The sequence below is a fragment of the Equus przewalskii genome, chromosome 1 (assembly GCF_037783145.1).
Source record: "Equus przewalskii isolate Varuska chromosome 1, EquPr2, whole genome shotgun sequence".
NCBI classification, from domain to species: domain Eukaryota; kingdom Metazoa; phylum Chordata; class Mammalia; order Perissodactyla; family Equidae; genus Equus; species Equus przewalskii.
This window is the reverse complement of record NC_091831.1, coordinates 146,743,434-146,769,489: the sequence shown is the minus strand read 5'-3', so window position 1 is coordinate 146,769,489 and position 26,056 is coordinate 146,743,434. Positions and strand designations below refer to the sequence as shown.

Sequence of the window (26,056 nt, the reverse complement as noted above, 5' to 3'; positions counted from 1 at the left end):
TGTGGGGGATGGGTGTGTGTGTGTGTGTGTGTGTGTTCGTGTCCAGTGATCTGAAAGTAGCTCCTCGCTCTTCTCCATACCCCAGATAAGGACCTGAAGACACAAGGGTTCACGCTGGAGTCCTGCCGGAGCATGATTGCTCTCATGGATGTATCCTTTCTGCCACCCCTTCTCAAGTCTCTGTCATCAGCCCCTGGGCAGCCTACAAGGGCCAGGGCAGCAGTGAAGGGTGCCCAGTCAGGCAGAAGGGCCCAAATTTGTGCCCAAGAAAAGACTTAAGGAGGTCCTGAGTCAGAACATTCTGGTGGCTGCTGTGAAAGGAGCTGCTGGAGGCAGCACGAGGTGGGAAGGCCATTGCCCGGCTCTTATCTCAGGCCTGGGATTCTGCCTGTGGCTCTGCTCAAGAAAAGTGGTCCTTAGGAGGCAGGCTCCCTGGGCTATGGAGTAGGCACTAACTTGGATTGGGGAGGTGTGGAGGGGAGGTTAAATACCAGGACAGCACAGTGGGTAGGACATCCTGGGGAGAGCTTCCTATGGGGCGACCTTCCCTGTAGGGCCCCCTAGAAAGCCCCTCTCCCAAACCAGGGGGATTTTGCTATGTGCGCCCTGTAGCCTTGACCTCCTTCCTCCAGACAGATGGCTCTGGGAGGCTGAACTTGCAAGAGTTCCATCACCTCTGGAATAAGATTAAGACCTGGCAGGTGGGATGAGAGAATGAAGCATGGGAGTGAAGGAGGGGTTGATTCAGGGGTTTAGTGTATAAGCTCTGTCCTCAAATTTTCTATTGCCAGAAAATTTTCAAACACTACGACACAGACCAATCCGGTACCATCAACAGCTATGAGATGCGAAATGCAGTGAATGACGCAGGTGCTGGGGAAGAAAGAGGGTGGCCAGGATGGGGACTGGAGCTGGTGGAAGCAGGAATGGGAGGGGAGGACCAGGCAGCTAGGGTGCTACTAGAGAAGGAAGGAGAAAGGGTTTTTCATTTTCCTTTCCCAGGCCACAGAGTGGCCAAGAGGCAGGGAAAATAGAATGCAGACCCGAGGGCTCCAACTCTACTTCCTCTTCTCACCTGCTGCCTCCACAGGATTCCACCTCAACAGACAGCTGTACGACATCATTACCATGCGGTATGCAGACAAACACATGAACATCGACTTCGACAGTTTCATCTGCTGCTTCGTCAGGCTGGAGGGCATGTTCAGTAAGTGGGGGGCTACCCTTCTGCTCTCATGCCCTTCCTGCCCACTCTCCCACAGGGACAGCTGTGACAGTAGGAATCTCAGCCTGATCATCTTCCAGTCGACTATCCAGGCTGAACAAAGGCGAAGGTCCTCTTTAGGCTGAGTGGGAAGGCAAAGGGAGGGATACTGGCGATACTCTGCCTGGCAGATTTGTGTGAAGGACAGCACTTAGCTCATGGTCTTAAGAGTTAGAGTAGTGAAGGGGGAGTGAGCCTGTAACTAGCCTCTGGACTGTGCTTTCTCCCACACAGGAGCTTTCCACGCATTTGACAAGGATGGAGACGGTATCATCAAACTCAATGTTCTAGAGGTAAAGCCTACTAGGAGCAGTACACACCCCCTAGACCTTAAAATTCAAGGTGGAGGAGTCAACGAGGCAGACCGGACTCACTGTGTGCTCTTCACTTCCAAAGAGTAGAGGAGGGATGGGGCAGGAAAGGAATGTAAGGGAAGCTCAGTACTGGGGGATGGCTCCAAAGGGGCATCAGCTCCTCAAACGACTTTATGCTGGAAAACATGTAGCTTCCCAAGAGAGATCTAGGGGAAGGGTGCAGTGAACTGCTGCTTCGCAGAAAATCTTCCCGGTGTCTGGCATGCCGGGGCTCTCTTTTCCCTACCTATAAGATCCTTAGGGCTGGGCTCTTTTCTTGTTTACATTCTGATTCTGGGACTTCCTCTTTCAGTGGCTGCAGCTCACCATGTATGCCTGAACCAAGCTGGCCTCATCCAAGGCCATGCAGGATCACACAGGATTTCAGTTTCACCCAACACAGCTAGAGCCACTTACCTCCAAGGACATGTACTGTAACTGCACCCCTGGCAGGCTTTCAAGAGCCTCATAGGTCTGGTTCCTCCTCCACGTCACTCCCCACTTGGCCCTAGGGCATCGGTCCATCTGTCATGCCCAGACAGACCCTTCAGTTAAGGAACGAGGAAGGCAGAACAACTCTGTCCTTTTGCCACAGGAGGCAAGTGTCTCTGTCTGCCTCTGCTAGTTGTAGCCCAGCTGAGGGCTTTGCTTGGAATCTGAGAAACCTGGCTCTGAAGCAGATGCTCTCCTTAGCTTGCCCAAAGCTGTTTGCAGAAGCATTTGCCAACGGCACCTGGCACTTCCTCGTGCTAGAGCCCGCTATCACCTTTATCTTCTCCCACTCATGGGATGGTAAGCAAACTAGCACCTGGTTCTGCCTGATTGTCTCAGGATGGGCCTGCTCCAGGGTAAACTAGCCCAGTGGAAGAGGGCTGGATACTTTGGGTTGTCTGACTCATAAGTTTGGCTGCATTCTGAAAAAACTTGATCTAAATAAAGGCATGCGTAAGGCTGGTTCAATTGTGTTTTGTTTTCTCGCGTTTAGATGTCAGCTGCAGCAGGGCTGAGTAGCCTGCAATCTTACACTCACCTATAGTGTATAGAGAACCCTAGTTTCAGAATACAATGGAAAACACACACATATAACTCAAACCCCACTTTAACCATGCTTATTGCTATTTCTTGAACATAGGAAGCACTCAGATACTTGCCAAGATATATGAGGGAAGGAAGATGAATGGCTGTTGGTGTACAGAACATCAAGAATAAATGGGTCACCTACAACTGGAGGGGCCAGTTACCCAAGTATAATGGAGCAGAGAAGTAGTTTTTAATCCCAGTTCCTCCACTAACTGACCTGTTATATGACCACGGACAAATCCTTAAATGTAGCTCTTTGCCAAACTTATCTGGACCATGGTCCTTGGCATGCATATCACCATCTTATTCTACCCAATTTCCTTCTTGCTCTCTACACCAACATGGAAAAGAAAGGTTTGGCTATGAATGTGCAGATAAGGTAACAAAAGTAAACAATTAGTAAAATTACTTTATTTTCTTTTTGTATTTGCTTTATATCTTGCTTTACAAAGTTAGGAAGTTCACAGCTTTATACCAAAATGTAAGAAGGCTATTTGCTTATAAACATTTTTGCAGTCAGGTGTCATCTGATTTCATTCTTCTAAACCATATTCAATATAAAAAGAATTTGAGAGACCAAGGGTACTGGAGCAGCTCTAGGGCATGTATGTCTCTTAAACAGGAGAAAGATCTTCAACAGCCTCTCCTCCTTGACTCCCTCCCCGACCCCACCCCCAATTCAACTGGACTACTACCTTGAATTTAGAGCAAATCTGGGAAACTTTAGTCTCTACATGACCCAGCAGGACCACATACGTAGCAGTTGGAGGTAAGGTTAGAGGTTACTGTCTGATAAGTGGCAGGTTTGGCTTATATCAGGATCTCCCATCCACTTGCATATGGAACCCAACATAGCCCAGATCACCTCCCCCACAGCTTCTTTCCTATCCATGAGACAGCTTCTCTGAAAAGCTGAGGATCCTGATGATTTGGGGCAGGGATGAAATCACTATTTTATCAATGTGGCAGGCATGGCCTTTACAGCAGTTCTAGGAGCTCTCCTTTAGTTAAGAGGAACAAAATTTATAAGTGAGCATATATAAATCGCAGTTATTTAAGCAAACCAGAGGGTATGTGCTGTTCAAATCCCACTTCACAATATACTCTGATCTCCCCTCCCATGAATTCTTCCATAAAATATACCATACCATTCCACTAAGGTTTGTACACCTACTCCCATCAAATCATCCACATGCCTAGTCATTAAAGTTGTCCACTGTATAATCTACCAAAAAGAAAACAAAAAAAACAAAAAAAACCCCCACACCTTTGTTAGGCAAATAATCACTTAAACAGCAATAATACTGCCTATAAATTATAGGTAGGTCAGGAGCTAAACACTCAACTGCTAACTCTTCTGAGGCAGGAAAAAAGTTTCCCCACAAAAGCAGGAGTGTTGTCGCAATGACGTTCTCTCAAATTCAAGTAACATCAGGTCAAGATAATTCTTCCCTCTTAAGAGTTTCGTTTGCACTATGTTTAACTGCTTTATAACTGAGTAGAGGAGTCTGCCAAAATACATTTTGAACCTGATTAAAAACTTTAGGATAAAACTTGAAGTGACTGATATTTTATCAGAATAAACTGCCATTAAAACACTAGCATATGCACACAAAAGGACTCATACTATGATTTTCTTGGCTTCGAGCTGTCAGAAGTAGGCACAGGCAATTTAAATAACATTCTAAAAATGGCGTCCAACTCCTTGAGTCAGGTTCTGGCAGGTACTATGGTACCTGTCAAGTACTGTAACACAGCGTCAACGCAAATCCCTGAGCCACAGCTCTTCTCTGAGAGGAGTCAGAGAGCTAGAATCAGGCAAGACAGTGAAGACGACTTAAAAATGGCCAAAGTTCTGCATAACTTTCAAGACACTTAAAAGTAGTAACACACAACCATAAGCAGCCAAGATGCTCATGGTGCCTTTATTTCTAAGCAGAGGGCTAGAACAGTGCATTTAGGATAACACACCAACCTGGTGTTACACGAATTTTACACCTTCTTGAAACAAAGACATTATTGCCACTGCTTCAAAGAAAACTTTTGTGAAATGAGCAAAAGTATTACAAGTATAGGTGCCCACGTGCATACACACGTACAAGGAACATTCATAACTACACAAAGGCAGACAGACTGTGCACAGTTCTACCAAATCAGTTCTTACTGATTCTGCCAGTCTGTTCATACCTTCAAAGGTTCCCCACGACTGCCCAACACCTCACATACCCCCCACCTCCTGTAGAAGGCTCCACCACTCTCATCTTTTCAGACATGTCCTCAGGCAGGACAGGAGGGCACCTACGCAACAGAGCATACAAGACTTTCTTAGCACACTGCCCGGCCAACGTGGAAATGTGAGTTCACTACAGCCCAGAGAAAAACGCCAGATTAACCAATAAATCCAACTGTACTTTCCTGGGAAATCACCATTCCCAAATCCACAGAACAGCCTAGCTTCTCTGGTCACCCATACAGGAAATGGGGGTGAGAGGTGGGAAAAGCTTATCTCATACACAAACAGCAGAAATGCACTTTATATAATAGGATCTTCTCTGTCCCCTCTCAAACATCATGCAAATCTCAACAGTGTGGTCAACAAGAGTTTTCCCATTCACAAGGACAGAAGTAGTTAACTTGGGGGGCCATTCATCATCTAGTAGTAGCTCCTAGATTAGTTCTTAACGTTTTTTGGATCCAGTAAGAACCACTAGAGCCTTTCCTGGAAAAAAAGAACACATACTGAGCCTTGCATACAATTTCAGGGGGTTCGCATACCCTCTTGAAACCTATCTATGAACCCCTGGGGAAGTGCCCCTGCCCCAGAGCGCATGTGAAGACACATGAACAGATGTGTGCGCACGAACGGGGTGGAGATAAACCTGACGCTCCGCTCTCCTAGAAAATAGGAGGCTTCACATCCTGAAGCTTTGTCAGTGGCACTGGGCTCTTTTCTCTTCTCTCTCTCTCTGAAAAATCTTTCAGAGTTTTGAGAATGCAGAAAGAAAAGGCTGGAAAGCCGCACTTCTATTGCTTAAGAGTCCAGAGAAAATCCAATAACAAAGCAGTCTCACTAAGGTTTTGTTAATTCTGCTGCTCTCAACGGACAGGTACAGTCTTTACCGTCACCAGACTCTACTCTTCCTTTCCAGTTAACAGGGAGGTGAAGGCAAGAGACCAGTTTGAGAAATCAGTCTCTAAGAAGTCTCCTTGAGGCCCTAAAAAAAACTGTATTCAGATGCTTTCTCCTCACTCCCCCATCTTGGGTGCTGCAGGTGGGGGGAAAGCACCTGTGAGCCCAGAGGAAGTATTTGATGGCTGCCATCAGTCTAGGCACAGGTAGATAGTAGGAGAGATATGGGTTGGCAATGGAGCAAACTAAAAGGTTTCAAACCTACAGCAGGCTTGCAGACTCAGAAACTGGAAAGGGAGATGAAGGTGACTCCTCCAGTTCAAACAGCCTGACAATACCTGCAGCAGTGAGGGCCCAGGTCTAACAGCAAAATTTCAAGGTAGACGTTGGGTCTGTGCACTGTCTTGAACCAAGCACTCTAACAAAACTTGCAGAGGTTCAACAGGAAGTGCTGTCTGCAAGAACTTGTCATTAAGTGATTTGCTGAGTTCCTAAAATATAATCAGCAGAGCAGTCACTCTAGCTGTTAAAAAATCTACTACGTCTCTTTAGTATTTAAAGCCAGCTCTGTCCATCTACAAAGCAAGAGAATACTGAAACACACTGCACATAATTGTTAAGAAAGGAAATTATTTGCTTCCAATTTAAACACCCAGTTACTGCAACTGGAGAAATCAAAATTGATCCTAAAAATCTAGCATTTGAACAAACTTGTACTTCAAAGCCTGACTATAGGTTTAAACCATCATAAGAACATAAACTAAAAATCACAAACTGAAATCAGTAAAATATATGTAACATTAGGGTCAAATTGGGTAACCAATTAAGATCTGTATTTTTAATAAACTTCTGGAGAACACTAAAAGCATAAATTACTATATGTCATGCTGTCCAAGAGGAGTGTGGTTCCTTAAAATTAGATAAATCTGACAAGCCTCCAGCAAGAACTTACAGTGTACCCTATCATCCCAGAGAGCTGCCCAGACTTGGGCGAGTGGTCAGCCTGGCTAGTAACCCCTGTCTCCTTCCCTGCTTCACTGGAGAAGGGAAGAGAGCGGCCTGTGTGAGGGGCTGATGTGAAATTTGTTGAACTAATGACTTCCCAACATGGGAGGCAAAAAACTTCATGAATCAATTTTGCTGTCATCCTCAGCATGTCGTTCAATGTGTCCTGCAGCATCCTAGGAATAAAGGGAAAAGAGTCCATGAGAGAAAAGCTGGGGGTAGGACAAGAGAAAGTCAAAGCCAAGGAGAGCTTCTTGGGTACATTCTAAGATCCATACATGAAAGGCAATTAGGACCAAGCACTTTGCCGATTTACATGAAACTACGCACTTAAAGATGAGTTCCTGTCTTGGCACAAGAGTACTGTAATAAACCTCCAGGTTCAGTTACTGGATTTGAAACATTTAAAAACATTCTCTTTAGGCTCTTTCTCAGAAAATTCCTAATTCTTCATTTGAAACCTCATTAAGCTATCCCCCAAATCTCTGAATAATAATAAAAAGAAAACTCCCTAGACTCTCCCAATTCATTGCAATTCTGGATGTTCTAAGGCAAACAAGGTTTCCTGAAGCCTGCTCCGAGCAGCCGACCCCGGTCGACCTCGAGTCCCTCTCGTGTACCTGTTTGGATCCTTTCCTAGCAGTAAAAAAAGCATCACAGTTCTTCCAGCGACACTTCAGAGTTTGAAAGTTCGGATTTGTGTGGTCAGTCAGCAAATGCTGTTTTAAATGATCTACAACGCCAAATATCAGAGAGCAACCATGCCACTGGAGAGAAAAAGGAGGAGAGGGTAAGTTAGAGAGTACAGGAAACATGCACTCAGAACATTCCTGACTTGTATCCCAGAAGTACTGTGGAGGCAAAAAAGTAAGCCCCTGTTCTTTACTTTATTCCTGGCTAGAAAATTTAACAAAGTCAAGGGCAACCAAATTAATTATCAAATATAAGGAGGAACCTTGTTAAGATGAGAAAGTCTTTGAAACTTTGGTATTTTGAGAAGGCAGAGCACTAAATACAACCATTACATCGTTAGATAAGGAAGAGGTTAGCAAAGATTGACAGGCACGTTATCATGAAATTCAATTTAAACCATACTCATTCTTTATCTTGCCATCATAAAATGAGTTTCTTAGTCTGTTTACTTAAAAAGGCAAAAATCTTTCCTATAATACTGAAAGGGTTGTTTTTAACAACTTTAAGAACTGTTGACTTGTAAACTTGAAAATAAAAAACGTCTAATAAAGGAAACTATATTTATGAAAATATCTGTTATAGAAAACTGGGTTTGCCATGGAAGTCTGACTTCTTTACTCACAATTTTTATCACTTGAATCACAGTCTTGTGATTATCTACTTTGTTGTTTTTTTTTTTTACTGTAACTTTACTTATAAACGTGGCTCAAATTCACGTGTTAGTCAGAAAGCACAAAGACTCTGTCTTGGCTTTTCCCTACAGGCTTGTTTGTAACAAATCTTAGGATTCTAACATGTTCATTTCTAAAAAGTAAAGCAAATTTGAGTTTTTCCTCTGTCAGCACTATTTCATCCCTCTTGCTTTAAAACCAGAAGGTATTTCCCCAACTCTCTAGATAAATTAACTCTCTATTTGTATATTCTGGATCCTGTTGTACTAGATTTTGCTTGCCTTCGCTGACAAGACTAAAAATCAAAGACAGTGATGTGTAAAAAGTTGAAAAGTAGTTAGGCTGTGGACAAACCTAAAATCAAATTTAAAAATGGAGAGTGTGGGGACTGGCCCTGTGGCCTAGTGGTTGAGTTTGGCATGCTTTGCTTTGGCGGCCAGGGTTTGGTTCCTGGGCGTAGACCTGCACCACTCGTTGGCAGCCATTCTGAGGTGGTGACCCACATACAAAATAGAGGAAGACTGGTACAGATGTTAGCTCAGGGTGAATCTTCCTCAGCGGAAAAAAAAAAAAAAGGAGACCATCATGTTCATTTTATCAATGCTGAAAAGGAGGTTAGGGTTTAGGGGAAAAAAAATTTAGCGCCATAAACTTTTCTTTGGTCACTAATAATATTAGAACTGATGAAACAAATTAAGGCTTATAAGGAACAGTGTGAAAGTTTTGAGAGTTACTCACCAGCTCACACTCCAAAGTAAAAACCACACGATTTAGCCTAGTGAACTGAGGTTTAGAAAGTATACCAATTTTTGCCTATTCCTCAAAAACCAATAAGGACACAAACCGAACTATTCATGTGTCACACTTGAGGAATGGGTATAGCATAGTGGGCAGGTACTGACAATAAGCACTTCCACTTTTTATTTCATATACTTTTGTACTGTTGATATTTTTGTAAGAATACACTGATTTTATAATAAAACAAAAGAAAAACCATCAAGGAGATAACCTTTGAGCGGACAATATTTAAATATACTTCATATCTAGTCTTAAAATAGACTTTTCATTAAAGAAGTACAGAAACATTTTATGTACGCTTTAAAAATAAGCTTCCTTGTCCTGCAGAGGAAGGCATAAAGTGGATGCTCAAATCTATAAAATGCTAAAGTGATGATAATGAAGATCTATAAAAGAGCCTAGGGTTAAGCAACATCTAAGTCTGGTGACAAGATCAGTTTCATTCCTTACCCAACAGCGGTAATTCTGCATCAGATTTAGTCTCACGGACTGAATACTGCCATCATAACAGCCAGTATAAATCTGGAGAAAGAGGTTTATCACATCAGACCCAAACAACACACAAAAAACAACTACAAAACATCCTCAAAATAAGAGTCAAAAGCTACTTGTGGTAGCTATAACAAGAAAACACAAAACCAAAACTAGCCCCAGAGAACCACTTGGGAAAGGATCTTCTGGACACTTGAAAGCTGTGCTCCTCGAAGAGCCACTCCTGGGCCCGTGTCTGAGAGCAGAGGTGTCAGGGCTAGGGGGCACCCACTGATTCTCCAACTGGTGTAGCTCTGGCTTCTATTGGGCATTACATACTAGGCCTCTGTATTTCATTGGAACAAAGGGTTCTACTGCTCAGAGTTTGAAAAACATCCATTCCAGTTCAACCCCATGATTTAAAAATAAAATACATCAAGGATTAGCAGGGCTAACTGAGTTAGCTTCTACTTTTAGGTCTGCTATAACTATACCACACAAGCCAAATCTCTTGACTCTATTTCAGTGCTCTGTTCAGATCAAAATGTCTCTGGAAAAAGCATCACTCAATTCTTTTTTGGAAACATCTTAAATTTCTCTTCTATTTAATGGTGGTACTGGATTTTTATGGTAATTATTTTAGCCATTAATAGAAAATGGAATATTCAACAATGTTACTGGGTTACTTCTCTATGTTATAATGCCAAGAGATAAAAAAGGCATTCAATAATGAGGCATATCAGAAACAGATGTCATTTTTGGAAGTGACAAGTAACATTATTGTCAATTTGCAGAATTTTTAAATAAACATATTCAAAGGCAAATATGTGACATGGCAAATAATACTCACCATACTTTTATGGATGGTCATACACATAATCATGTCTTTGTGTCCTCCATAAACTTGCAACCGATCATGGGACTGAGGTGGAGGAAAGAAACAGAAAGAGAATAAGGTTATCTGTACCTTAATCTGTTTAATAAGCAGAGTCCCTGCAGGCCTTTGGCAGGTTTAAAACTACACCTGAGGTACCAAGCTGAAGCACCAGCAGCATTTTAACAGGAATATAATCTAATGGCCATCATTCTAATAAGTCCTCCTCCTCAAGGGAAGAGCTGGTAATTGGAAATAATACAACCAATTTCTGTGTAATGTCACGGTCACAAACCTGAACTTGCACACAAGGAGAACTAGACAGGTTTTAGAGCCTATGCTGTGCTCCAGAAACCATGTAAGTTTTGACACCTGTAAGCCTGACCATGCATCTCGGAGCAACGTTTCTGAAAGTGTAGTCCACGGACCAGCTGCTTCATAATTACCTAGAGCATCTGTGAAGAATGCAGATTCCTGGGTTCCACCCTAGACTTTCTACATAAAAAATCAATACCACACCCAAATAGACAATCTCCTCAAATCATTCAAGCAAAATACTGGCTCTAAACTCTACCTGCAATTCGTAGACACGAACAAATTTATCCAGGCAAGCAGTCACCATCACCTTTCCTAGGATGTTCACCACAGTCACGGCATGATTGTGACCTTTATAGATCCGTACAAGCTCACCAGTCTGTATCAGAAAAGGATTAGAGTCACTAGAATGACTTTCAAGATTCCTTCTGTCTTTTGAGATTTATGACGCCATAATTCTAAAAGTCATAATTCTGAGTCTACTTGAACACACATGTAACTGTACTAATTTTAATAGCTGACATACTCCCACAAGCATCTGTTACCTATTCAAAATACAAGAAATGTATCCTGATGAAGAGAATCTAGTGTCACAGAAAGAGAAGGGCGACAACTCTGTCTGTATGTATTTTATAGCTTTCAAAGTGTTTTCACTTTTATCATTTCATTGGATCTGGAAAACAAATCCCTGAGGCTGGATTACCCCCAGGTTTACAGACCAGGAACTGAGCCTCAAAGAGCTGCCTCTGACCTGAGCACAGTCTCTCGGCTGTTTTTATTTGTTCTATTTTAAACTACATATCATATCCACTTTCTTAGAGCCTCAGATGCTCAGTTTATCTCAAGTTTAAATGAGGTATTCAAATGAAACCTTACATAAACTTTGAGTCTGTCCCCCATTAAAAACTGTGATGAGGTCAGAATTTCTAGGGTGCTCAATACTGTCCAAGAGCTTATGCACAGGGATTACTATTAAGCCTTTCACTGGAAAAAGGGCTTAGTTTACATTGCAAGAGAATCCTTCAAGCTTTAACCACAATTCTATTAAAGATTTCTTTACACCAAGACAGCTTACATGGATGTTGTGGGCATGGACTGACTGATCGCTGGAGCCACTGAACACAAGGTCATTCACCACCTTAAAGAACAAAATTCAACGACTTAGATTGGGTACAAGGTTCTGAGTTTCCTCTGTAACTTTTAACGCACATTGTGAATTTTAATTTCCATCCTGTTTAGAGATGAGCATGAACTAGGTATAAAATAAGTCTCTCAAATTTTCTGATCTGAAACTTACATCCCACCACTAGGCACTCTGATGAACTGACAGCGTATTATTCAGTTTGTTACCTCTTCAGAATGATTAGGAAGTAGCCTAAAAGGGCAATAGGGTATATCTACATTCTATAACAGACTTTTATCGTTTCGCAGTTAATATATTAGAAAACAGTACATCCCTTGGTGACCCAGACCTAAAGAAAAGGATTGTAACCTCCTTGCTCTTTTCAAGATGACTGTGTTCTAAATAAGGCTTTAGGTAACATGGGAAATGTCATTTAAACTCTTCTATTTGTGCCAGACAACTAACTCCTGTTCTCTTGCACTGTACTTGCCTTCATGCAAAGAATGGTTTTGCTGTGGCCCTCCAGAGTTCTAAGGAGGAGTCCATTCCGTGCATCACGTACACTAATGGTGCAGTCATAAGACCCCACAACCAGCAGCTTTCGGGCGCCTTCCTGAGCTGTGGCAAGACAGCTGACAGCCCGAGGGCCATGGCATTCAAAGATTTCAAGTCGTTTGTTGTTCTGAAAAAGAAGCCATTATATGAAGTAAAAGCAACTTAGCTGGAAAATCTCAAAATCAACTAACCAAAATCACTACCTCGATACAAACTCTAAATTCTATACCTGTACTTAAGTTCTCATACGTACTCCCCATCTTTAACTTCCCAACCCCTGCCATTGCCATTCCAGCTCTTTGTGTTCATGACTCCCTCTTCTCCCATTCCAGCAGGGACAAAGCCTTACATTATAAACTCATTTCTAACTTCAACCCCCACTATCCTTCCTGATCCTAATTAGAGCTTGGTTCTCTTTTTATGCCCTCTCTCACTCCCTTTAGGTTAATGATAATGAACAAACAACCTGTTTTTCACACTCTAATACATTTTCCATGCCACAGGCCCAGGAACTCTTTCAGTGTGGGTTTTCTGGGCTTTTTTTTGTCATCCAAAATTTATGCAATTTATTTGTCATGGTGTTTCCAAAATTCTCTATTGAGAACTACCTTCTTAGACAATTTCAGTAAGAGTCTCCTACTCTCCACCTTTCTGTTATTCTGACGTTCTTCTGACTTCTGGTTCTATGTTCTCTCTTGTGACATCATTTAGTGGACTAGAGCCTTTGCATGAGTCAGTGGTATGATCACACCCTGAATTCCCAAACATTCCTGTACCTCAGATTTTAGACTTGCTTCTCTCATCCCACATCACTCTTGTCCATAAAGTCTCCCACTTCCCCTAAACCTCTAAAAAGGTACTTCAGGTGTTTGCATGGGATGAAACTCCCAGAAACTAAGCACAAGCAGCAGCTGGGAGCCTAGAGAGCTGGGCACGATTTCGGCCATTCTGAAGTGCTGGGGAGACAGACTGATGGAGTTCAGGACTCGATGATGGACAGACTCTGGTAAACAGCCCTGGCTTTCTGCTGAGATGCCAGAAGCACTGCATTCTAGGAGTATGGGCAAACCAGAAAAGACACAGCCCTGACAAGACTTTAAAATTCACATCTCTGCAGAGATTCTCAAATCTCTGTCTTGAGGTCCATCTTCTCTGAGGCTTTTCAACCATTTAAAGATCATTTCCAATTGAATTTCTCGTTATCATCTTTCCTCAAAAAGTCTTGCTCTTAACTTCTGTCTACCTTTGGTAATATTAATCTCACAAAAAAGAATAGAATTAGGTAATTATCAAGTTTTATCCTTTAAAATATTTTAAATTTATTGTTTCTTCATTTCTATGGCCCTAACCAAATCGAATCTAGGCTGTTAGCACTTCACAACTGGAATGCAAAAACCTTCACTAATTACCCTTCCACGATCTATTCATATCTAGTGAACCAAATAACTTGCCACTTGATTATATATGTGCTAGATTTCTTCTAACTTGATTTTAAGCTTCTTAAAGGCAAAAACCATGACATATTTTATTGCATCCCTTATAAGTAGTTCCAGCTAGTATGTGGAAGGAGAGACAGGAGGTACTCAATAAGCACGTATGATGCTGTAATTGGGCATAACATAGTAAACATTCTAACATGCAGTTAAAAGATGACCAGATGACCTTGGGATATGGGCTACAACTAATTAGTAACCAAATCTTTCACTTCTACCTCTTAGATTACATCTTTTTTCCATTCTCTTCTCTTCATCCTTAGCCTAACCTTTCACGTCAGCTTCCATTACAAAGGCTCCTAAGTGGTCTCCCTGCCTGTACTGGTACCAGTATTTTCCAATCTCATCAACTCCAGAGTGACTTTTTCTAAACTACAAATTGGATCATGTTGCTCAGACTTTAAAGCCTACAAGATGCAGTCCAAGCATATTAACAAAGCACATAGGGCCATCAAGAACTGGTCCCTATTCATTCCCTAAGCCTTATCCCGGGGCTGAGCACACACAGATGCTCAACAAAGGCTTGGTCAACAAATGAATTTATCTCAGGGTTTGGAAAGAATGAGGCCACATGGGCATGAAGGCAAACCTTTGACTTCGTTCACTTTACAGAAGAGGCTACCCTCATGAAACTCTAAATCAGTTCCAAACCACATCAATGTCACACTCAAAGGAATTTAAGCTCATTTTTCATGGTGTCATTCTTAAAATGAGACAGACTAGTTTAACGTGTGACTCATTATTTGGCCCCAAATCGTCAGGCTTGGTTTAATTTAGTAGAGTTACATTTTGGTCTTGGCACACTTGGGCCTGAGCAGACAGAATGCAGGATCTTGTTTCACTTACACCAGGAGACAACAGTTTTTGAGTAGCAGCTAATTCTGTGGCTTTCTCACACAAGAAAACAGGGAAATATCTGCCTTCTACTTCTTCCCACACACACTCACATTATTTTCAAGTGGAATGGGAATTCAGCCTTCTCTCCCCAACCACTAACCTTTATGTTGAAGGTGACCACGGTGCCATTTGCCAGTCCTGCATAGAGGATTCGCCACCTACTGTGGAGGCAGAGAACCCGGTCTTCCAGCTGTAGTTGCTCCACACACTCTCGTGTCTGATAAAAGTACACAACACCTACTCAGCAGAGGTTAATAGGCAAGTAAAATATGAAAACAATCCTTCTGAAAGCAGAGTGTGAAATGATTTTTATGAGGAAGAAAATGTAGCATCCTCTACTTGGTAGAAGACAATCTTAGATTTTTTTCTCTTTTGAAATATGTGGCCAAAGACCCTCGAGCTGTAGGTAATATTAAAAACAAATACAAATCCCAATAATGTTACCCATGTTTCTAATTTAGAATATAGAAATTCTTCAAAGGGCACTATGAACTGGGTCTTAACCTCCTAAATTAAGTAGCCAAAGATAAAGTTAAAGCTGCATTTGACATCTAAAAAGGAAAATGAAGATTATAGTTAGATACTTGATAACTGCATTAATCAAATATGTACTTTCCTACAACTGACTCTCTAATTCAATAGCTCCCAAACGCATCCTTCAAGCCAGTGCCAAGTTAGCGGGTCCATAATTACCCAAGAAACTTAAAAAATATATAGAACTCCAAGTTTCACCCCTAATCCCTGGGATTCTAATTGAGTAGGCTCTAATGTATATTTTTTAAATTTCTTTAGTAATTCTGACGCATACCCAGATAAGAGTTTGATCTGACCTTCAAGAAATGATTTCCATGAATTTCCAGAGCTGGGTTATACTAGCAAATCTAATTACCTACAACCTAGAATAGGGCCAGTAATGTAGAAAGTGCTCAAGGTTTGCTGTTGACTGAAACTAAGCGACTAAAGGCCCAAGTGTAGCTTTTTTTAAACAGGTTTGGATACAGATGTTAAAATCAATATGGTTATAACTGGGTAGGATGGAACAAGCTGTGGGTAGGATGACAAAAGCTGTAGCTGTCAAAGCCTTTGATCTCTTCTCCCAATCTTCCTTCACACCTAAAAGAGTCAGTCTTTCAAATTATTCAATTTCCCCCACAGAATTACAAATATAAATGCCACATACGAAACTGTAAAACAGAGAAAAAGACAAGAAATATGACCAAATGTTAAGATTCATGTTGTCTCTGTCTTATAAATAATTTTATAGGGGAAATTGAATATTATATAGTTATAAAAAAAGAACTATTGGTACATACAGCAACATACATTAATTTCAGACATTATGGTGAGATAAAGTTAGGCATGAAAGAATATATGTAGTATGGTTTATTTACAGGAAGTTCAAACACAGACAAAAATAATCCACAATGACAGAACCCAGAATAATGGTATTCTTTGGGGGCGGGGGGGGGAGGTGGCTGGCAAGTGTATAATGGAAGATTCAGGGGGATGGAAATGGTCTATATTTGATCTTGGTGGTGGTTACACAAACATATACCGACGTAAAAGTTCACCAAACTGTATATTTAAAATTTGTGTACTTTACCATATAAAGTTATACCTCAATTTCAAAAACTCACTAAGAATTTTTTCACTAATGACAGTCCCACTATGCCAAATACTACTCATGTCAGAACCCTTAAAAATATTGAAAAATCTTTTAAAGTTTTTGCTAATTTTATAAATCAAAGTGGTAATGAACTTTTGTTTTAATTTCCACTTACTGGCAAGACTTTTATTTTCAAATAGTTATTTGTATTTCCTCTTTTTAAGGAATTTGTTTCTGCTTTTTTCCCAATTTATGTACAAGGATTTTAGAATTTCTCTTCTCAAAGGTGTAAGCTCCTTACAACAATATTAACCCTAGGTTTATTCTATCCTATATTACAACTATTTTTCCCTCTTTTTACTTGACTATTTCTTGACAAAACTTGTTTACAATTTTTAATGGCTTTTTACAGTATTATTTCCACATAATAAAATTCACCATGTTAAACACACATTTTGTTAAGTTTGGTAAAGTACACAGCCTTGCAACTATTACCACAATCAACTTTCAGAATGTTTTCAGCAACTCCAAAAAGTTACCTTTACCCTCTTTGAGTCAATTCCCACTACCATCCCAGCAACCCTGACAGTTTTGCCTTTTCTAGAATGTCATATAAAGAGAACATACAGTATACAGTATTTCACATCAGACTGCTTACAAAGCATGTTTCTGAGATCCACCTATTTTGCTACATGTAGCAATTGTTTGTGCCTTTTTGTTGCTAGCATTATTCCACATTTATTTTACATCCCACATTTATTTTATATACCACCTTTAATCTATCTACCAGTTGATAGATGTATTGACTGTTTCTATTACTAAAATGAATAATGCTGCTATGAGGTTCCTTCTTTCATTCTGGATACTGGAAATTTGTGTCTTCTCTCTTTTTTGATCTATTTAGCTAAAAGTTTATCTATTTTATTTACCTTTTTGAAGAACTAGCTTTTGGTTTCATTGATTTTTCCCTATAGTTTGTCACTTTTAGATATTGTTGATGTCCATTCTGCTCTTTATTATTTCCTTTTACTTTTTCTTTTTTCTAATTTCTTAGAAACTTAGATAATTGATTTTAAACCTTTCTTTTTTTCTAATATAAGCATTTAAAACTACAAATTTCAGGCGCTGGCCCCGTGGCCGAGTGGTTAAGTTTGTGTGCTCTGCTTTGGCAGCCCAGGGTTTCGCCAGTTTGGATCCTGGTCATGGACATGGCACCGCTCATTAGGCCATGCTGAGGCAGCGTCCCACATGCCACAACTAAAAGGATCCACAACTAAAATATACAACTATAGACTGGGGGGATTTGGGGAGAAAAAGCAGGAAAAAAAAAAACCCTATAAATTTCCCTCTCAACGATGCATTAGCTGCATCCTACAAATGGTAAGTTGTATTCTCTTTTTCATTTACTTTGAAATATTTTCTAATTTCCCTTGTGACTTTGAATCATAGGGAACTTAGAAACATGCTATTTCATTTCCCCATATTTGGGGATTTCCCAGATTTCTTTCTGTTATTGATTTCTAATTAAATTCCATTGTGGTTGGAGAATATACTCTAAATGATTTCAATCCTTTTAATTGAGAGTCTCACTAAGACTGAGATTTATTTCATGCCCCAACACACGGTCTATCCTGGTGAATGTTCCATGTGCACTTGAAAAGAACGTGTATTCTGTTGTTTGAGGGTGAAGGATTCTATAAATGTTAATTAGATCTTGTTCATCAACAGTGTTGTCCAATTCTCCTATATCTTTGATGATTTTCTGTCTAGTTGTCTATTAAGTATTGAGAGAGAGGTGTTGAAGTCTCCAACACTAACTGTGGATTTGTCTATTTCTCCTTGTACTTCTATCAGTTTTTCTTCGTGTATTTTGGAGCTCTGTTATTAGGTACATATATTTATAATTGTTATATCTTGTTACATTGTTGTATTGTTATAACTGCTACATAATTGTTACTGACCCTATTATCATTATGGACTACCACCCTTGTCTCTAGCAGTACTCCTTGTCTTAAAGTCTATTTCCCTGATAGTAACAAGCCACTCCAGCTCCTTTTGTTACTACTTGTACAGTACATCTTTTCCCATTCTTTTACTTTCAACCTACTCATGTCTTTCAATTTAAAGTGCGTGTCTTACAGATGGTGTAGACTTTGACACTTCTCCTTTATGTAGTCAGTTTCTGCCTTTTGATGTTAGCGTTAATTCACATTTAATATAATTATTAAATATGGTTAGATTTAGGTCTCCAATTTGCTACCTGCTTTCAATTTGTTTCATTTTTCGTTTCTGCCTTGTTTTCTATTAAACAAATATTTTTTTAGTATGCAATTTGAATTCTTCTATTCAATTTTTTAGTTCTATTTCTCTGCATTATTCTTTTAGTGGTTGCTCTAGGGCAGTTGTTCTCAGAGTGTGGACAACAGACCAGCAGCATCAGTATCACGTCAGAAATGTAAATTCTTGGGCCCTATTCCAAAACTACTGAATTAGAAACTGAGTAGGGTCCAGTGGTACATATTTTACATACATATCTTAACGAGCTCTCTAGGTTAATCTGATGCATGCCGAAGTTGTGAACCAGCACTTGAGGGATTACCTCTTTAAATTATAACACTCTAGTTTCAAGCTAATAGTGACTTATTCCCAATAAAATATAAGAACCTTGTACCAGCACAACTCCATTCCCTCCCTCTCCTTTGTATTCCTGATATCACACATATTCCATCCACATGTTAAAAACCTAATGATTTAATATTATAAATTTTGCTCCAAATAATTAAGTCTTTTAAAGAAATTAAGAACATTTTTTTATGCAAAAAATTTTCTTTCATTTCTTTCAATGCATTTAGAGTTAGAAAATTCTTTCTCAGAGGAGATATCCACTTCTAAGTTTTCAAGTTTAAAAAATTTAAACATTTTATTCTCTTTTCTATCTAGGATTAATTTTGGCATATGATGTGAAAATAAAAATCAGGAGTAATATTTGTGGGAAAGATCAAGGGAGGTTTATTACTAATAGTAGTAAATGAAAAAATACTAGTGGAGGGAGACAGAAAACACTCATTTCTCATAAGCTTCATTTCTACTAAGGGTTATACAAGTGAACTAAAATAGGTTCAGAAGCAAAAGAGAAAAAGGGGAGCAGAATGAAGTGTTTGTCTCAGTGTCTCCACTCTACACAGTACATACAATCAAGCAGTTCAGTATTAGCACTTTTGATTTCTCTGGACCCACTTACCTTAACATTATAGCAGCGAATGGTGTGATCACTGGAACCAGTGTAAAGGGCAGCATTCTTCCCAGAGGTTTGAGTAACCAGGAGGCAGTTCACTTTGGAGGTATGACCCTCAAAGACACCAATGCACTTCCGACTCTAAAGTCAAGCACAGATCAGATCATTAGTTGTGAATATAAAAGGATTAGATAACACATTTCCTCAACAAAAAGATGCTACAACACGTAGTTCACTGCTGTATCCTCAGTGCCTAGAACAGTGCCTCATACACAAAAGGTGTTCAGTAAATATCTGTTCACTGAATGCCCAGCAAACAGTCACATGTAGTGAGCTACCTGCAACTATGTTAGCTGAACCACACCAAAAAGTACTTAGGGCAATTTGCTACAAGATAGATCGGAATTTTAATTAATGCCTACAGCAAAGCTCTCCGACATACGGACCAAAGATCTAGCAAATCCAAACTATAGCTAATTACCCAGATAAGTTCCTGCATTTGATTAGTAGCTTGTGAGAATGCTCCACAATATTCAAAGACTGTCAGATGTCATCACAGGTCCTAGTGGTCCAGGTGTGTGGTTCCATAAAGGAACATCCTAAATTTTATCTCCGCACACATCCTGAGATCTATTTAAAATGTACATACATACATACCCACCTTACAATTTAGAATTAGAGCCAATCTCCCAAATCTTACACTCACACTTCCTGGTACCACTGCTTCCTTCCTTCAGTCATCCCTGTTGCCCCTCACATCGTTAAGCTAAAGGAATTTATACAACTGTTGCCTAGAGCAAACACATTTTCTTGGTCCCTTGTCTAACCTTTTGATTTTCAAGGACTTCAGCAATTTCAAATACTTTCATGGCGTTTGTTCAGGCAACAGAGTGTTCCTAAAGTTTCTTGGCTATCCTTGATAAACAGAATTAGTCTGACATATACCAAATTCAAAACTCAAGAGTTCACTCTATGAAAATGAAGAGTAATAAGCATCAGATTATACTAAGTGTGGGGTAGTGGAAGACTGTTGCTCCCTTAATAATTTGGATAAGTAATCAACTGCCAAGGGAAATGCCTCCTCTGATACTTCTCCAGTATTCATTCCGTCCCCCTCTTCTATGTAGCAGCTATGCGACTGACCTCATCGCCAATTCCAGAGCTGGGACCTGATGGCCCAAGCTTACTGTTGTAATCCCATCTCCCTTTGGCAAGTTATTGTTCAGGGAGTAAAGCACAGGACCCTTTTTCGGTGGCGAGAGGGAAAAAAAAAACAACTCCAGTGGCTCCTAGTATCTATCTGTAAGTAGGAGGAAAACTAGCTTTAGGAAAAGGTGGTACCAGAGAAGGCAGAGTGGAGAGAAAAAGAAATTAAGTCCACCTTACTGGCCCCGCGGCCAAGTGGTTAAGTTCGCGCGCTCTGCTGCAGGTGGCCCAGTGTTTCATCGATTTGAATCCTGGGTGCGGACATGGCACTGCTCATCAAACCACACTGAGGCGGAGGCCACAACTAGAAGGACCCACAACTAAGAATATACAACTATATACTGGGGGGCTTTGGGGAGAAAAAGGAAAAGAATAAAATCTTTAATAAAAAAATAAAAAAAAGAAATTAAGTCCCCAGTGACCCTGCTGAGCCACTGGATCCAACTGATCTAAAGTTAGTCTAAAGCCCACTTCATCTCTGGACAGCAAATAAGTTCCTATATGGGTTAAGAAAGTGAGAGCTGGAGTTCTAAAACCTGCAACCAACCATAAACATTCAAATTGATACATCAACTTACCACCAGATTATAAGCTCGGACAGTTTTATCTGCTGAACAGGTATACAGTAAGTTCCCAAATATCTGAATTGCATTCACCGCAGCTTGGTGCCCCTCAAAACTCCCTTCTGTGGGCTCATCATCATCTCCTGGCTCTGAAGATATTTCTAGGAAACAAGTATATGTTTCAGAGACATGTCTGCTTGTGTCTGAAAAGATACTCAAAAATTAAAACCATTACACAACAAAGTGGTCTCTGGATTCTCCTGGAAACCTAGTTCCCCTAGCGAAACACCACATTCTTCATTAATGATCTTCGTTATGAAGATTTCATAATAAGAAAAGGCGGGGAGGAAGGGCTTTCACTTAAGAAAAAGACATTAACATAATGAGCTTTTGAGTGATATCTGTAAGGTACCAAACATTTCTCCACATCCAGTCTCCCCTGCTGCCAGTCATTTCATTGAGCAAGGCGTTATTCTGTAAGCAGTTTCTTCTCAAACAAAAACCTCTGGAACCAATGAGACCTTAATATTAACGTGCTGAACAGATAAGAGAGCCAGACAAGAGAGATGTAAGTAAGAAACTGAGCAGCCAGGATCTGAGGCTTTAGGGATACCATCACTGCTGGGCAAAGTTATCTTCCTGGTGATAACCCCCACCCCATGTTCTATAAGCATATTTAAGTAGATTTAAACCCTGGCTCTAGCCTTGTTTTCTGTGGTTAATTTAAATAAAACTGAACAACCAAATACCTGAGGAGTTCTTTGATCCTTTTATGGAGGAGATCACAGTCTGAGTTTCTGCCACACTACAAAATAATAGCAAAAGTCTTCTTAGCATCTGTGTGAACAGGACAGGTAGTAAAACTTACATTTTCCTGACTCAGAGGTTTGTTCTAAATAATGGGTAAGTAGCAGTGATATAAGAGATCAGTTTTCCATCCAAAATTTCTATATGAAAGGAAATAAAAGTACAGTAAATATTTACAACACAAATGAAAAAGCAGAAAATCTCTACCACCAAGGTTTGATTCTTCCATATCCATAATCCCTACTCATTTTCTATAAATTTGATTCTTTTAAAAATTCTGATTCATAACAAAAAGTTCTATTTTTTAAGAAACGAAGAATGGTGATGAAAGCTGTTCTGATTGGACCAACACCACATCCTTACCTTACAGGGATGCCATCCTTATAACGCGTGCCAATCTCACTGGTGGAGCTCACTTCATCACAACCAGAACGAGAAGTTTCTATCGAATTTTGCTCTGTGGAGTTCCAAATATCCTTTTTAGATGGGCTGTCTGGTTTCTCTTCTCCAGATTCAGAAGAATCAATGGCTACTACTTCTAACTGAGGATTAGGAATTTCTAGGACTTCTAGAGATGAGTCACTATCCGGCTCATCTCTGACACTCTCTTGTTCTGGGCCAGTTCTGCTATCTTCCCACGTGGAGGTTGTGACTTTCCCCCCTTTAGTTGACTTTCCAGTTTTCACTTTCCTCACAGGCTTAGCAGAAAATACATCCTGTTCAGTGTCACTGTTCTCAGGAACATGGGCAGCTCGTAGAGTTTTCTTCTTCCTCAGTTTCTTCTTTTTCTTGTTTCCCCTAGTTTCAGCTGATGTCAGAGTGGACTCTGCCTGCTGTTCAGGCTGGTCAGCTGGAGAGTGGGGCTCCTTCTCTAAAGGGGTTTCTGAGGCAAAGGACAACCTTGGAAAAGAACTGGTACAGGCTTCAGACCCACTGTTACCTTTGGCTGGCTCTTCGTCTTCTTTACTTATGCTAGGAAGACCAGCTGATTGGGAAGAGGGAATGTTTTCTCTGTTTCTGGCATTTCCCTGCTCCACGGAAAACTTCAGTTCTTGGCTAGGCTCATGGAAACTTTCTGTTAGCTCTGACAAGGACAATGTTGCAGCAATAACTGGATAAACTGGACAACTGTCATTGATCTCTCCTGAATTCAGAAGAAAAAAAAATTGCATCTTTTTTTATGTCTGCTATTTATAGTCATAAACTTCAATTATTTATCTCTGATTGAATCTCTACCAAATAATGACATTTCAATATGTTAACTAAACCATGACTGTTAAAGCTGCTATCTCACCCCTCGGCTTCCCCAAATCGACACAAATTCCTATTATAGTACATACTACACTTTGCCTTGCATTCATCTCACAAATAACGTGCATGTCATACCCTACAAAAGCTCCTTATGGGAAAGGATTGTTTCTATCCATCTTTTTTCTTTCTTTCTTTGAAATGTCCACAAAGCATTGTTTTTATTCTCAGTAGACACTTAAATATCTACTTAACTAAACTGCTTTCGTCTTCATTTCTTAGAAGTTTTCACTATGCATTTTACCTGTACATCATCCCATTTAGCTAACTAGTAAAGTCAGCTGACTTAAAAATGTCTATTTTCTTTGACTTGATAGAGTTTACACTGATGAAATAAACAGACATACTCAAAAATATATACTATACAGTGCTATACAGAATATTAAAAAACGAAAAAACCTAAATATTTCAAGGTTATATAAGTTATTGTATATCCAGATTATTATGCAACTTCTCAAGTATTATACAATTAATAAAATAAAAATATTTTAGATGAATTATTTTTATGACACAGGAAAATGGTCATGATATATTAAACAGAAAAAAGTCAGGTTATAATAGGCTACGATTTGTTCTTTGTATAAAGTCTACATGTAAACACACAAATATTTATGATTTAAGAAAGACCGAAATAATATATAACAAAATAACATCTATATTTTTATAGTTTCCCAATTTTTTACAATGAACATGAAATTACTTTTGCAATCAAAAAAAGAAATCTAATAAAAGCTATTTTTGAAAATATTAGCTTAAAAAGTGGCTATAATGCTTCATTACTAGTTTTTTAAAAAATACTAAATACTATCCACATAAAAGTAACAAAATTCTGGGGCTGGCCAAGTGGTTAAGTTCACATGCTCTGCTTCGGTGGCCTGGGGTTCACTGGCTAGGATCTTGTGTGCAGACCTATGCAGTGCACATAAGCCATGCTGTGGCAGCATCCCACGTAGAAGAACTAAAATGACCTACAACTAGGATGTACAACTACGTACTGGGACGCTGGGGGGGAAAAAACGGTAACAAAATTCAATAGGAAAGCTAATATACATTTGATATAGATATCTAGATTAGTGTTGCAACAGGTAGCAAAATCTAGGTTAATTCTTCAGACTTCGTTTTTGCTCAACTCACACAATGCCAGTTTCTTTGCTCACTTTTTACTAAACTTCCAATATACTACCATGTGGTTATACAAACTTCAGATAAGATTTTAAATAGCTTAGAAGTTATTCTCAAATGGTAACCAGATGAGTGTTATTTTATAAAAAGAGCAAAAACCCTGGCTATTTCTCAAAACCACCCAACTTCCTATTAGATGATTCCAAACCCCTCAGGCCTCTGCCTTTCATCATGGCCACCTGCCTCTCAGGCTTATATTAATCCTGGCTTGCACTTTAGATGATAAAGACAGTTAAGAGCTGAGAAATTCAGAGGATATACCTTATCTAGAAAATTGACTGAACAACTAGAACCCCATTTATCTCACAAAAACCAAATAATTCTGCACCAATCCTAATAAATGGAACATTTTAGGTGCTAATACAAAGTCAATTCAGTAATCCCAGATTTAGGGAAAAGTTATTTAGATAATCCTCCTGATGGAAGGAAACTTCAAGAAAGATTAACTGTAATAATTTTAGCTTTGACAGGCAAGTACGACTTTACATCACTATTATAAAATTGCCCCAGACCCACTACAGGGTTGCCCTTAACCCAGAGAAAAGTTTACATACTATTGGCTTGCAGTAATTCCTTGGAGGCATTGCAAACAGAGCCTCGTGACACAGCATTCACATTCTCGTCTTGTTCAGGAGACATGGGCTCTTGTTTAATCTGAACCGATGAGTCTGGAGCGGGAACCACGCCATGGGCTTGGAAAGCAGGAGATGTGGTTACTCGGAAAGGAGATGGAGAGACATGAGAAGATGGAGGCTCCAGAAAAACTGGGAAAAAGGGAGTAGGCAGCAGCATGGCATCAGCAGATGTTTGAGATCTACTGTTCCTTTGTTCTCGTGTAGGGCTACAGGGAACCTGGTCTGGGCGCTCAGAAGGTTCATATGTTTCTAGAATGGGAAAATACATACACACAAATGCAAAAATGTACCTGAAAAGTCACTCATTTCTGAGCCAATTTGTATTTTTAAAGATTACAAGAGAATTTTATGGCCCCTCATTATTCTTCCAACTACATTTTCACATATCTATACAACCACCAAGGATACCAGCACTAATATTCCAATTTTTCAGATTTTAAGTAATTTATCCAAAGTGATATAGATACTAATGGAAGAGCCAAGATTTGAACCCAGGTCTTTTGATTCCTAACCAAAGGTTCTTCTTGTAACATACTGTCTCTGTTGCTATGCATTATGGGGATGTACTGTCTCACAGGCCTTTCCGTAGAAGGATGAAATCAAGGAGACATGAGAGAAATCATGACTTTCATGACTACTTTAATTCCTCTCTATAGAGAAGAAAAAAGTAAGCTACAGAGGACATAAATCCATCAGATTCTCTCCAAATACCTTGTAATCCCTGCAGAATCTGTATTCTGTGGGTCCTCAGTGCACTCATCTCCATAGTTATCTAAAAATAAAATACTTTGT

General features: G+C 39.8%; 2 protein-coding genes across 13 annotated transcripts in view; one reads left to right on the top strand and one right to left on the bottom strand.

Moving 5' to 3' along the window:
* The window catches only part of CAPN3 (calpain 3), a 43,865-nt gene extending 41,288 nt beyond the window's left edge, over positions 1–2,577 (top strand). For all 5 annotated transcript variants that reach the window (XM_008518604.2, XM_008518603.2, XM_008518602.2 and 2 more), the window contains 6 exons: positions 86–150; positions 633–701; positions 792–870; positions 1,091–1,207; positions 1,499–1,557; positions 1,931–2,577. In XM_008518604.2, coding sequence (XP_008516826.2) covers positions 86–150; positions 633–701; positions 792–870; positions 1,091–1,207; positions 1,499–1,557; positions 1,931–1,957 — 416 coding nt within the window. In that variant the 3' untranslated portion in view covers positions 1,958–2,577. The remainder of the gene's footprint in view (positions 1–85; positions 151–632; positions 702–791; positions 871–1,090; positions 1,208–1,498; positions 1,558–1,930) is intronic.
* Positions 2,578–3,088: 511 nt separating this feature from the next.
* The window catches only part of ZNF106 (zinc finger protein 106), a 59,449-nt gene continuing 36,481 nt past the window's right edge, over positions 3,089–26,056 (bottom strand). For all 8 annotated transcript variants that reach the window (XM_070583059.1, XM_070583060.1, XM_070583025.1 and 5 more), the window contains 14 exons: positions 25,976–26,036; positions 25,184–25,513; positions 22,503–23,283; positions 22,082–22,137; positions 21,348–21,493; positions 19,570–19,704; positions 14,823–14,939; positions 12,268–12,459; positions 11,730–11,792; positions 10,914–11,033; positions 10,316–10,387; positions 9,445–9,516; positions 7,453–7,599; positions 3,089–7,008 (listed from right to left, as the gene is read on the bottom strand). In XM_070583059.1, the coding sequence (XP_070439160.1) occupies positions 6,952–7,008; positions 7,453–7,599; positions 9,445–9,516; positions 10,316–10,387; positions 10,914–11,033; positions 11,730–11,792; positions 12,268–12,459; positions 14,823–14,939; positions 19,570–19,704; positions 21,348–21,493; positions 22,082–22,137; positions 22,503–23,283; positions 25,184–25,513; positions 25,976–26,036 (2,349 nt within the window). In that variant the 3' untranslated portion in view covers positions 3,089–6,951. The remainder of the gene's footprint in view (positions 7,009–7,452; positions 7,600–9,444; positions 9,517–10,315; positions 10,388–10,913; positions 11,034–11,729; positions 11,793–12,267; positions 12,460–14,822; positions 14,940–19,569; positions 19,705–21,347; positions 21,494–22,081; positions 22,138–22,502; positions 23,284–25,183; positions 25,514–25,975; positions 26,037–26,056) is intronic.